The sequence below is a fragment of the Epinephelus moara genome, chromosome 18, assembly GCF_006386435.1.
Source record: "Epinephelus moara isolate mb chromosome 18, YSFRI_EMoa_1.0, whole genome shotgun sequence".
In the NCBI taxonomy this organism is placed as follows: Eukaryota; Metazoa; Chordata; class Actinopteri; order Perciformes; family Serranidae; genus Epinephelus; species Epinephelus moara.
Genome location: NC_065523.1, coordinates 6,850,748 through 6,864,224, shown reverse-complemented (window position 1 = coordinate 6,864,224; position 13,477 = coordinate 6,850,748). Strand labels below are relative to the sequence as shown.

Here is a 13,477-nt window from a genome sequence, read left to right as displayed (position 1 = left end):
TATCATTTTTTTCCCAACTGGCACTCAGTAATGTCATTTCTTCATGGTTCTCTACTGCACTTTGACTGGATGCTGTCAGATTGGATCAGACATAGTGGATTAGGGAAATTAAATGTCAATTTGCAGGGAATGCATAGCGTTAATGTTTGTTGCATCAGGAAAAGGACTGATTTGTGGCACACTTTTCAAATAACATACTGTTTAATCTTAAGGTTTGGGGGAAGGTATCAAGTATTTTCAAGTCAAAAGGCTCAAGTCCAAGTGAAGTCATGGGTTATTTGTGTTTAAGTCCAGTTGAAAATCATTTTTTTTATTTTGTTGAGTCTAAAGTCATCAAATTTGTGACTCCAGTCTGACTTGTGTCAAAGTCATGTAAATGTCTGCAAATGTGCTCATTGTAACTAAAGCCTGAAATTGCTTTTGTTTTCTTGTTTTCTTTCATTTATTGCTCTGCTTTCAGATATCTAGGGCTCACATACAATTGCAGATGTAATTAAGAATGTAGACTGACCAACTGAACCACAAACATGCCAGTTGCATTTAATGACCAATGCCCAGCAGTACAAAGGAAGACTTCAAATCAGATAGGGAGGTATTTTTAGAATTATAACTGATCCACAGAAAGCTGTGGCCTCACATTAAGACTAGAAAACTTTGAATTTATTCTGTTAAGAGACAGAATTTACACAAAATGTCAAAGCGTTTCTGCACTTTAAACTAATAGTAGAAAAGATTCAAGAGTAAAGATTCTGCTTATCAAATACAATCAATCATTCAGACAGTGACAGAGGCAGGACGGTCCAGGACATTTCACAAATCAAAAGTTCTTCATCAAACATGTTCTTATAGGGTTATAAAGTTATTGATTTAGCTTTGCATTATAATCACATAACAGAAATAATCATCAACACCATTCTGCTTCATTTACACCATGAAAGAAATAAAGAACAGTAGTAAAGAAATTATCTACAGAACAAGTGCAATAACGCTGAAATAGATTCTTTTGTAATCTTCATTCTCACTGTTATTTCCTTATCAAAGCACTGTATGTCACCCACATTTTACAACTCTTTATGGTAAATGTTCCACCAGTGCTAAAGGTTGGGTTTTGGCATTTCTCATTGTTTTAATATTTAGTTTTTACATTCAGGCACCTCCATGAATACAAATTTTAAACCATTGTGCCAAACCTATTGAGACTTATTCGCTTCCATTCAGTTCCAAAAGGCGTAAAATGAATGAGAATCCCTCACTAATGAGAAACTGTCAATCCTGTTGTGTAAAGTTGCATCAAAATGCTTACTATCAGGTGACAGAACTTTCCATGTTCAGAGGAGTTCCCATTGCAGCCTTATATCAAGTGTGAACTCATAACACACTTCCATTTCCTGCTACTCCCATGGTTTCTTTGCCAAAATAAAGCTTGAAGAAATTTCCAACACTTTCAGTGAGACATTAAGGCGTCTAGACAAGGTGGCATTACAGTGATCTCACAGGTGTGTTATGTGTCACACTGTGTAAGATGGTGCGGCGCACATTTTAGTTGACAAGATGTTGAAGGACCAGTGTGTAAGTTTTAGTGGCATCTAGTGGTGAGAATTGCAGATTGCAACCAGCTGAAACTTCTCCCAGTTAGAATTCCTTTAGTGTTCATTGTTCAGGATGTTTTCACTGGGAGCCGAATTATCCACTGAGGTCCCTTCCTCTCTAAAACAAACGACCAGGTGATTAAAACCAGTAAATACACTGAATAAAGCAGTTTAACATTATAAATCAGTGTTTCTCCTACGCTATTTGGCACGTTGCAAACTGGCCGTTCGCCCAGTGCCTCCTAATGTGTGCTCACCTTATTTCTGATCCAAACATTCAAGAGGTTTTTACCGGGAGAAGAATTATCCGCAGAGGTCTCTTCTTCCCTTTACCAGTGATTTCAACCAGTAACACACTAAATAAAGAATCTTCACATAAAAAACAGTGTTTTTCCAATACTGCTCATTGTGGAGGGACTGCTAACTACAGTGACTAGGGGGGACAAAAACACAACGATTCTTTTTTTTCAGGTGATTATGCACAAAAGACAACATAATTATTATATTGTATTCGATTTCTGCTGATATATTCCCCTAAATCCTACACACTGGACCTTTAAAACATTTTTAATTCAGTGTATAGGCTACACATTTTTATAATTAAAGAATAAGAATCACTTTAGGCTTTTAACAATGATAAATGACAATTAAAACAAGCGTTATTCACTTTCATTTCTGTCCATGCCACAGAGAGCCATTGGAGAGGGGCTAAAAAGCCACATGTGGCTTTGGAGTTGCAAGTTGCCTACCCCTGGTCTAATGCAATATTGGTCACAACCAGTCATAATATCAGTTTTGAGGGCATGTTTACGAGCAGTTACAGTGTGATGTCAGGACTGGGCAGGTCAGTTTGAAGCAGGCTGTCTTTGAAAACTTGTGTAGCAGTTGTGGGTGGAGGTGCCTCACTGTGAAATCTGGGACCACAGTTTAGACTGACATCCACAGATTTTACCACATTTCTCTCACAACTGACTGACTTTCATCTGGGATGACCAAAACCACACCGTGTATAGGGTCCTTTAAGATCTACCCTAAAAATGTCTGTCCTGGTATGGTAGACACACTGGATAATAATGTTCACACATGTGAAACAGATTGCAAAAGGAATGCAGGACATGAACATCTCAAACCATGATAAACTGTTCTTGAAAGCTGCCCGATTCATTTAGCTCACTGATGGTGTGAGAACTGTTTGAACTTTGTGAACTTCTGCACACAGAAATCCTTTCAAGAGACATTTAAAAAATGCAAACAACATGCTCATCATCGGCCTGTGCTATCTGCCATTATTAGTCCCAAAAGACATCAAGGGAACAGGGGCAAAAGATGGACCTCAACGTTGGCTGAGTGAATTTCCAAGCCCAGCAGAATCAACTTAATTGTTACGGAAGCAAAAAAGACACACACTGTTAGTAACTGAGTTTTAATAGCTACAGAATATTTGATAATAAAATTTAGACAGCACGGAATTCATAGCATTGAAAACCATGTATCTAAATTTATTTGTTCCAAATTCACCTCTTTGAAATTAAGATATATTAAATGTTAATTATGTTATTTATATGTTATCATATATTTCTTGATTTGCAATTTCAAAAGCTGAATTTGAATATATATATATATATATATATATATATACACACGTGTATATATATACGTATATATGTTCAAAAGTTACATATGTTCAGAAGAGTTACAAAAAATAGATTCAGGTTGCTCAAATTCAACTAGTCAAATTCAGGTTGTAAAAAAATTGAAATAGCAACATCTAAGTTACCCAGGAGAGGATAGACATTTGAGCCTGAATGTTTTGATTAATCGACATTCTATCTAAATTTTTTTCAACTTGACTTCTTAGATCTAAATTTGGGCAATGTAAGTTGAACTTTTTTGAAAATTCTGAAACTTGAATTTTTGGTTCTGAATTTGTGAACATTGAAAAAAGTATTCATATTCAGCTTCTGAAATTGCAAATAAAAAAACAGTTTAATTTCTAGGAAGGTGAATTCCAAACAGAAAATTCAGATACATGGTTTCAAAGGAAATATTTCAATGCTATGAATTAAGTGGTGCTTAAATTTTAAGTATTCAGTGGCTGTTAAAATTCAAATACTTTTGTTTCTTATTTGCTTCCACAATTGACAAAGAAAAGACAAAAAAACAACAACACACAAACAAGAACAAATAAGCAAACAAAACAAACTGAACAAACAAACAAAATCATCCAGTTGGCCCTCTATTATGGCAGTTGGAAAATGTTTGAATAGTAATCAGGACGGGATTTACTTGGACAGATGTCTGGCAGGATGTATTTGGCAAGACAGAAATATTCCTACAGTTTAAGTGCCTGTGAGGCAACAGTCCTCTGTGACAGCTCACTTTTGCTCAAGCTGCATTACTGACAAAATAAAATACATTCACATAAAACCTTAACATTACTCTGATCTCAGCTGCATTTGCAATAATAAAGGGAATCTGATTTTGATACATGGAGCTGTGGCTGGAGTTTATATTGTAAAATGGAGTATTAGAGCCATTGTTAGAACACTATTTTGAAATTTTGAGAATAAAGTCACAGTATTTGGAGAGGGGGTCCTCACACTATCAAAATAAAGATGTAATTTTACTGGAAAAGGACACGATCTTATTGGAGCAAAGTCCTAATTCCTAGGAAAATACTTGAAATGAGAATAAATTTGTTGTGAAATAAACGTATTAGGCTTGGGTGGTATCAAGGTATTTAGACATCCCAAAGGTATGACTTTCAATACCTTCAAAAATGCAGATGCTCCCCTTACTACTAAACTACTACAGTGATGCTGTAGTGAAGGGAATGATTGGACTACACAGTATGTACCACAAGAGGTCAGTCTCTACCAGTGGATCTGACAGCTAAGCTGAGAAAGATGGCAATTGCAAGTGGTGGGGATAACGTTACAGGATGAGTAAAAAAGAGAAATGCTTCTGCTCCTGTTTGGGAGTATTACCAAATGTATCTTTATCTTGTTTTTCCAACTACAAAAGCAGTTTCTTAACCGCAAGATTTTATCCAACACATCATCTGCGTTGACACCAATAATGTGTCGTTATCTGCTATGGCAACAAGTATCATTGGGTCCTCCAGCAAGAAGGACGCTTATTTCCTATCTATTCATTATTCTATGGGTTATAACTATTTAAACCCATCAAAACCTGTCTAAGTAGGGTAATCACATATTAATAACAAAGCATTGTAGGCTAGCTCAGACAATGACATACATGCCACAATGACCTCTATCACCACTAGCTTAGCTTTCACATTTTTGTCTTTAACACAAATACCATCATATACCGTATATCCAGATAAAGTGTCAAGGATGGTATGAGGGTATGAAAAAATAGACACTGCCCAAGCCTAAAATGTATATTTCATTACTCAGTCGTAGTAAACAGAGAACAGTCTGTCCACCTCTATTTTAAAACACCAGAGCTGTATACTGTACTGTACTGTACATTGTATACTCGTAGGGAAATGAATGTAGTCAAAACACAAAGGAAAAATAGTAACTTTATATGTGTACAGTGGTAAAAGATCTATTCTACATAACTCATTAATTAAATATTCACATAATAATAATTTTGTTCTCATAAAATTACAATTCAATCTCAAATGATTACCAAGCACTTAGCATTTTTCTTAGTTCCAAAGGGTATTTTTTGTAATTTAACTACTTGTGTGAAATGATCTCATAACTGTACAATAATACAATTTATTTTTGCAATATTGTGACTATTTCTCATGAAGTTAAAAAAGTGATTTTTGTCTCAAAATCTTCAGACTTCATTCTTTGTTTAAGAGTTCTTTCAGTGCAAACTTAACCGTAGTGTGTAGAGGCCGAAAGCAAGAGATTGCTACTATCAGTAGGCTTTTTTAAAAATCAAATATATTATGATACTCTACTCCTTCTATACAGATTTATTTTATTATAAATAATCAGTTAGTAATTTCATGGGTTAGATAAATGACATCTGTGTGGACTATTTACAGTAAGGAATTTGGATTTCAGTGAGACTCATTGCTTTAATATCAGGCTGCTGTATTTCCAGTTCAGTGTTGAGGTGATGATTAGACGGGGACTCTGATCCTGAACCAATCATATTTCTCTTTACATACTCTTAAAGTAATTCTGTGTGTTACTGGCTCCTCCTCCGCTCTAATCCAACAAGACACCCCGAATAGATCAGTGTAAAAACACAGAGCTGGGCTGAATGTCACTCTGAAAACTCTTGTCCAGCCTACCTTTAAAGGAAAAATCCACCCTAAAACACTTCAATCAGTCGTTTAACTCCTGTTATACCTGTGAATACAGGGCCAGTCAGAGATGATATGACCAGAGGTGAGTAGTTACATTTACTCCATTACCCATTTGAGAGATACAGACCAGGAATATTGTCCTGGTGTATGTGGCAGGTTATCTAATCAGGAGATGATGAATTGTCATTTCATCATAAATCAATACAGTTGTTAGTCCACTTTTTCACTTTTACCTGAGGAAGACCATCTGTGGTTAAAATATTTCCAGTCAAATCCACAACAGATGAAAGACTACCGGAAAAAGACAGTAATGTGCCGAGGTTTTTCCTTTTTTAAAATTTCTTAAAGAAATACTTCACCCACAAAATGACTATTATATTAATTACTCACCGTGTGTTGCCTTAAAATCAATAAGAAAACAGTTTTTCTCGCATGCTTCAATGGTGAACGGAGAATCAAAAAAAATATATATATATATATTCTTCATGAATTGAAGTCATTGGTTCCACATTTAACTACAGCAAACTACATCAAAACATCCTTTTACAAACTCTCACACAACTCACGCAGTATAATGCAAGTCACATTTATCCATTCCCAAACACATGCATTTTTACTAAAAATTATGATTTAAAAAAACATTAGTATTATGGCTGGGGGATATGGCCTACAAATAATATTGCAATATTTTTAAGCTTTATTGCGATACAAACACACACACACACACACACACACACACACACACACACACACACACACACACACACACACACACACATATATCTATATCTATATCTATATTTTTTTTTACCTTTTTTTAAATCCCCTCTAATCTACTGTACTCTGAAGTTAATTAAAGTAGCTACTGTTACAATAAAGTGAAATAAGGTACTATTATAATAACATTAAATAAAGTATTCTTATAATTTAATAAATCAAAGGAGAACCACTGGTGCTTTTATTTTGAAACACCCGACTCATCTTGAGCCAAAGTGTTGATGTTTTGGTTGTGAACTTGAAGCTTCTGGTCAAGAGTTATTGTTAAAAGTTAGAAGAAAGTTAAACCATTAACGTGGTGCCATTAAACACGAGGATTTGTTCACTGCGAGTTGGAAACAAACAAACTGCCCTCCAGTTCATACAGTGATACATTTTGCAAGTCGCACTGGTGCTCCATGGTTGTAAAATGTGACTTAACAATCGTGGCCTGGAGCCCTGCAGATACAAAAATACACACCTTGCCTGCTAACACACTATCATTAAATTTGTTAGAAGTTAAACTGTTAACTCAGTGCCATTAAACGTAAGCGGAACACAAAGTAACAGCTCTTGAGTTCATGTATTAATAATATCTGCAAGTTACCCTGGTGCTCCAAGGTCACAAAACATGACTAAATAGTCTGGAGTCCTGCAGTTACAAAAATACATGCCTTGCCTGCTCACACACTATCCCTGCCGGAAATGGGTCTGGGTGGGCAAAACATGACGAAACATGTTTGTGAGCCTTTAGTTTTCTTTTTTTGGAAGCGAGTGTCATGCCAATGGCTTAAAAAAATGACAAGAAATTTATACCCAATGTTCACAATATGGTCACTGTCTACATCCCACGTGGAACAAGCAGAGATACAACGACTATAATTAATACATCGCCCACCCCTACGTCAATACAGATAGTCTCATGCACGGCAAAGTCATCTAAACTTTGCTCAAGCGGATTTCATAAGCACGTGCATGCTTAGGCACGCTCAGAGCCCACTACTCATAGGTGAAAGTGTATGATATTGTAACGTTTTAGTGAAAATGCATGTGTTTAGGATGTACTGAGCATACAACTGGATAAATGAGTATGGGATTATATGGGTTGTGTGAGAGTTTATACACAAATGTTGTGATACAGTTTTGCTTTTGTTAAACGTGATCCCCAGTGACTTCAATTCATGAAGAATGTTCAACTTTTTTAGATTCTCCATTCACAGAGGAGGCATGAGATAAAAATACAGTTGTTTTCAAGAATTCAACATAACATGCGGTGAGTAATTGCTATACAAATGGTCACATGGTGGGTGAAGTGCTCCTTTAAGTTGCTCACTACTCAAGTCGTTTTTTCAGTAAGTACTTTAATACTCTAACTCTACTACTACTTTTACTTCTACTTGAGTCCTTGTTGTTGCAACGTAACAGTACTTTTACTCAATTACAGTTTTTGGTTCCTCTACCCACCTCTGGACATGATCTGTCAAGATATTTTGAGTGCAGCTACAGAGGAGTTTGATAGCAGAACATTTTTCATAAATGTACAGAAAAAAATGATACCATGAGAATTCAGCACATAAGAGGCAGATGTGCTTATTTTTTTCCCCCAGACATATGTTTTATGTATACCAGTACACTGTGGAATGAGAGCAACCCTCTCATGTCCAGTTTTGGAGTGGTCAAAAGGCAAATCTGAAAATTGTTGGAAAACATATTTATCAGACTGCTGCAGCAACAGGCATTATATTAGAACACTATCACTAAATAACTAGAATGCACTGAACTGAGCATCACAGTAAAAGAATCCAGGGTGGACTTTGCCATTAACTGTGACAGAGACAAACAGCCCAGTCTAGCTCTCAATCGGTTTCCCTTCAAAATTGGAAAAGTTAGATTCTTAATGTAATAACACCTTTCTTTTTAACATCTGTTAGACTGGTACCATTTGGAGGACGGTTGGAGGACACCTGTAGAGAGAGTCATCCTATCTCTCACTCTGCTCCACCTCTGGGCCTTCAGGCTGCCTCTCCTCTGACGCCACTTGATCCTCGACCTGTGAGTGCTCCTGCACAGAGGATTCCTGGATTTTCTCTGGTGTGACATCACAAGCAGTGTGAGAGTCCTCTTTAGGTACGGGTGGAGAGGTGGGTGGGTGGATGCTACCACTTTGAGTGCTGCTCCCGTCCCTGGTTGTCTCCTCAGCTTGTCCAATGGAGCTGGTTTCACTAAAAGAGTCAGAGCCCACCCCTGAGCGCCGGAATAACCTCTGACCTGAGAGGATAACATCAAAACGGGAAGTACACACAGTGAGTGTGATGTCATTTTCCACAGATACCCACAATTCTATGAGTGTCACTGGTAACAAAGACCTTGAACTGTGCAGAAAAAAACGACTATCCTCCATGCTCTCCAAAGATACAAATTACACTAAATTGTCAAATTGTTTAACAATGCCTGACGAAGACCTCGGTTAGATTGAAATGTTGCACAGTTCAAATTCCTGGGAGCTTTTAATACAGTTTGCAGATCTAGTATCTGATTCCTGACTTATTTTGACATGTTGATCCAGCACCTGTACAAGTTTTTTGGGATCTGCATACCCTATATCCTGTCTGTCTTCAAAGAAAATCGGACATCAACCTGCATCTGTCGAACATTAACAAAGTAACTAGAAGCAGTAGTGGGGGAAAACATTTCTGAAGACAGAAATGGACAAGAAGCTAGAATAACTGCCTTGTGGTTGTATGCCTTCACAAACCAGTCAAGTTGCAGTTACAGTTTACATCCATGTCTGTCCAGACTCATATGTAGCCATGACAGTAGATAATGCTTCATCTATGGATGTTGCTGCAAAAACACTACATATTCTAAAACATACATGCTTTACACACATCTTCAACCCGCAGCACAAAAGACTAGATTAGTGTCACCAATTCAGTGTCTGACCAAATGTCCTCCCTTCTTTTCCTGAGAAATGACGTTGAATAATAGCCAGTGAAGTGTTTTTGTCAAACATTATGATGTCACAGTGAAGTTGACCTTTGACCTTTTGAATATAAAATGTCATCACATAATTGGTGTATGAATATTTGAGCTATGACCAAGAACATATTTTGTAACGTTACAGTGACATTTGACCACCACATTCTAATCAGTTCATCTTTAAGTCCAAGTGGATTTTTTGATTTGTGCACAGTATAAAGAAATACCCTCAACACGTTCTTGAGATGTCACATCACAAGAATGGGACGGACGGACAGATAGACAGACGAACAACCAGAAAACATAATACCCCCTCTTTTCGGCACATAAATCCTGGAAAGCTATCTGCCACACTGGCAGGTAAATGTTTGTACCAAAGTGGTCATGTAATAAAAAAAACTATGCTGAGAGTTAGTGTTTTGGTGTAACTTGCAGGCGCAATACTCTGCTGTCATTGTCAGATTTTGACATACACGTACAATGTAGATGTGTTGTTTTTTTCCCCGAATATTTGGGTACAGCCCTAATATCTAGATATTTTTGACCAAATACCTTGATACTGATATTGCAGCAATATTGTAGCTTGACTATTGGTGCTTTCACAAAATACTTAGACAATGAGATTTTTGATAAAGAATTAGTAATCATCAGTAATGTGTATATCATGACTAAGTGGGTAAAGACAAATATTTAGAACAGCTAGCACACTTTATTGTAATGCAGGCTTTAAGACCAGGAAAAGACAACACTTAGATATTACAATATCAAAAATCTAAGACTATATCTATTCATATATCATGGTATCAATAAATGATAAAACCATTTAATAACAGGATAACTGATGGACTTTTAATTTAAAATATGAAAGAGAAAAAGCTCAGTCTCACTGAGGGCAGCTTAACATGTCACTTATCAGCTGGTCGGCCCAACAGACCTATCAGATTCTGATAGGTCTGTTGGGCCGGCCAGCTGATAAATGACACGTCAGTAACACGTCGGATGACACTTATGAGGAAGACAGGAGTCACAGTCGAAACTGTCAAGCAGGTAAAAGAAACATCTCCTACACTTTTTTGTCTGAAGATAAGAAAATATTGAACAATTCTAAAAAGAAGACAAAATGAACCTAATCAATCTACCTTAACAGTGGTATAAAAAAAGACAGTCCTACCTGGTAATTTCTTTGATGAGGAGGTGGGAGTTTCTTGTAGGTTCGGCCTGCCTGCCTGAGCCTTGGTGGAGTATGTGGTCTCTGTGGAGTCCAGGGAACCTATGGAGACACACACCATTAAAATGCATATGTATGTTACACACACACATACTGACAAAGATTGCCATAGTTTGATATTAACTTTTTATAAGAGCTTATCTGCATAATACACAGTGATATGGTTAGTATTATGGTTATGGAGCAACACATATCAAACAAAATGACAACTAGAAAAGTGCACTCAGTAGAGTGTGGATATCTGCCGGGTGTGTCTGGGGTCATGTGTGTGGGGTACAGAGAGCGCAGGGCGGGCTGTGTGTCCAGAGTGTATGCATGACAGTAGTGGAATGAATCTCACTCAGTTGTCCCTCCCGGCTCTCTTACAGTTAAGATGGTGGTGAAGATAACAAAAACACAGACTCATTGAACTGATATTGTGCCTAACTTTAGTGGATTACACATGACAAGTATGGAATTAATCTGCAGATGCTCAGGTTCAAATTGAGACAAAACTTTTCTATGGATTTCAGTTTTGGACAAGACAAGACAAGGCTTGTTTTTAGCCTAGATGATTGCTGGAAATGCCTTCACCTACGTGATTTTGCTGACAACTTGCAGCCGTGCCACCAGTTAAGAGGAGTGAGGAGTCAGCAGACTATGACGGTATAAAACATTAAACATAACAGCTTTTTCATAAACTGTAAATTACTGCAACGATGAGAGGTCCTTGAGCATACAGTCATAAATGTTCTGGCTGACTGGTCCAGTAGTTTGCAAGACTAGCTTAGTACTGACAGATACACCTGTATGCACGCACACAACCAAACGCATGATAACCTCCAGGCTTACTCCTGGCGGATATAATGAACATTCAGTTTGTCTTAAAAGGTGGTATCTTTTACATCACATGCATATTTTAGAGTTGTATCTCAACATAAGCTCTTTACAACTGTCCACTCATGACTGTGGGACACTTTCACACAAGCCAACGACAAAGCAGTCATGTTAAATGAAGTCTGAAAAACTACAAGAAGGGCTGGGCGATATGGCTTTAAAATAATATCATGATATTTTTAGGCCATATCGCAATACACAATATATACCTTGACATTTATATACCCCAATGGTGTCACTTTGGCGTTTGAGTGTGCCTGCTGCATGTCTACATTTACAACAATGAATTTCAGGGCATAAAAAATGTGGCATGTGTACGGCCCCTGGAAACACACAAACAGCTCTCCAGTTCATATATGAATAGTATGTGCAAGTGGCAGTGGTGCTCCATGGTTGCAAAATTCAACTAAATAGTAGCGGTCCAGACCCCTGCAGACACAACACATGCTTTGCCTGCTCACGAACTATCACGCAATAGAATGTGATCTCGATGGATGGAGGCGCGTGTGTAAATGGACTGCACTTGTATAGCGCCTTTCTAGTCTTACTCAAAGTGCTTTTTACACTGCATGTCAGATTCACCCATTCACACACACAGTAAAACACTGGTGGCCAAGGCTACCATACATGATGCCACCTGCTACTCAGTAACCATTCACACACACACACACACACACACACACTGATGGAACAGCCATCAGGACCAATTTGGGGTTCAGTATCTTGCCCAAGGATACTCCGACATGTGGGCTGAAGGACCCAAGGATCAAAACCCCGATCTTCTGACTGGTGGATGACCCGCTCTACCTTTGACATGATCTATGTATCATGTTTGTGAGTCTTTCATTGTGTGTGTGTCTGAGAGAGAGACAGCCACAGGAAGCAAGTCTCACGCCCGTGGCTTAAAAAAAAAAGACGGGACAACAAGCTGCCATACATCAAGTATATTTGATAAATCGGCCACCCTTAACTGCAAAGATATTCATGTGACACTGGACCTTGCATTTTGGACCACCACAAAGCTTCCTTCAGGTTTTGTTGTGCTTCAAGTTCATCAAAGGGGTTGAGAAGTTACACCTGATGTTACACAGTGACTTCAAAGTGTCATCTATAATTGACACCATACAATGACACAGTGTACCTGCAGCCAAGTTGAAGGTCCTCCCCTTTATGGAGCTTTCAAATGGAGAGAACCAGTTTAAGACAGAGCCAACCAGAGGAATCTGTCGCAGCATCCCCTATAGGACAGAGACAAAGGAAGTCAAATGTGAACAGACTGGATTTGTATACTCACATATAAACCTTCACATACACACACACCCAAACCCACACTAACACTCAATGAAACAAGAAAGCAAAAGGACATGTTAGTCCTTACTTACCCTACACCTAATTTTACCCATTATCCAACTGTAAATCCTTACCTCACACAGCCTTTGATCCTGAATTCTAATCTCCACCCTAATCCTAAATGCAGAGCCTCAACTATGACTCGTTTAAGGAGTGAATATAAGCTTCGTCATTTAAAAGTATACAATTTTAAATGAATTCTAGCAAAACATAAGACACACTCAAGGGCACTCACACACCTCTTCCATGAGTTTCTCCTCATTGGCCTTCTGCAGCTGCAGCTCTGCCTCCAGGATGCCTTTCCTCACCACCTCTGTCATGTTCTCCAATAGCTACACAAGAAAGAGTCACTGCCATTTACAGAGTAAACATACTGTATATCACAATGATTACACATTCTTAAAA

General features: G+C 37.8%; 1 protein-coding gene across 2 annotated transcripts in view; it reads right to left on the bottom strand.

Moving 5' to 3' along the window:
- Positions 1-519: 519 nt before the first annotated feature.
- Positions 520-13,477, bottom strand: part of pdxdc1 (pyridoxal-dependent decarboxylase domain containing 1) — a 47,153-nt gene continuing 34,195 nt past the window's right edge. For both annotated transcript variants that reach the window (XM_050068680.1, XM_050068681.1), the window contains exons 20-23: positions 13,312-13,404; positions 12,864-12,960; positions 10,790-10,888; positions 520-8,907 (exon numbers count right to left, since the gene is read on the bottom strand). In XM_050068680.1, the coding sequence (XP_049924637.1) occupies positions 8,621-8,907; positions 10,790-10,888; positions 12,864-12,960; positions 13,312-13,404 (576 nt within the window). In that variant the 3' untranslated portion in view covers positions 520-8,620. The remainder of the gene's footprint in view (positions 8,908-10,789; positions 10,889-12,863; positions 12,961-13,311; positions 13,405-13,477) is intronic.